The 657-nt window shown below is 56.9% G+C and overlaps 1 protein-coding gene across 1 annotated transcript in view; it reads right to left on the bottom strand.

The window, feature by feature from the left end:
* Positions 1-471: 471 nt before the first annotated feature.
* TGM2 (transglutaminase 2) overlaps positions 472-657 on the bottom strand; it is a gene marked incomplete at its 5' end in the record, with an annotated part of 10075 nt that continues 9889 nt past the window's right edge. The window contains one exon of the mRNA XM_009075461.1: positions 472-654. Within this exon, the coding sequence (XP_009073709.1) occupies positions 526-654 (129 nt within the window). The remainder of the gene's footprint in view (positions 655-657) is intronic.

The raw sequence follows: 657 nt of genomic DNA on the forward strand, positions 1-657 counted from the left end.
CTGCAGTGTCTGCAGTGCCAGGATGGTTATTGAAGCCGATGCCTGGCTGTACCCAAGCAGTAGGTTATTTGCAGTATGTATTTATAGATTTGTTCTATATGTATATGATGTATAAACAGCTTTGTGCTCACAGTATACAATCTCTCTCTCTACTGAGCTGCAGCAGAGAATCATGGCAGCGGGTGCAGTCGGGGCTGGAGGGGGTTGTTCTGCTGCTCCATCTATGCAATGGGCTCTGCAGGCTGGGGGTCCTGGCACAGGAGGACAGGCAGGACAGGGACATTACCACCCCTCAGGGTGAGGGAATGGCAGTGAAGAGAGTAGCAGCCACAGGAGCCCCCAGATGCCACCAACTCTTTGTCCTGTCCCCACTCCCATGGAGGAGCACGGCACTGCTGCTGCCACATCGGGCTCAGACTGGGCTCTGGCCATCATCCTCCGTGCATGGCCAGGACTGTCTTGGGCTAAAGCAAGTGGGGGGCCAGCGAGGCAGGGTTTCTGCAGCCAGGGGGCCATGGTAGCTGCTCACATGGGCTGGGGTGCGATGATGACGTTGCGGTAGCTCTTCACCCCCGTCAGCTGGTCACTCTCAAAGTCCACCATGAGCTTGTGCAGCCCCGACAGCTGCGGCACCAGATCCATCCGGAATTTGGCCTC

The sequence above is a fragment of the Acanthisitta chloris genome, unplaced genomic scaffold (assembly GCF_000695815.1).
Source record: "Acanthisitta chloris isolate BGI_N310 unplaced genomic scaffold, ASM69581v1 scaffold29635, whole genome shotgun sequence".
NCBI lineage: Eukaryota > Metazoa > Chordata > Aves > Passeriformes > Acanthisittidae > Acanthisitta > Acanthisitta chloris.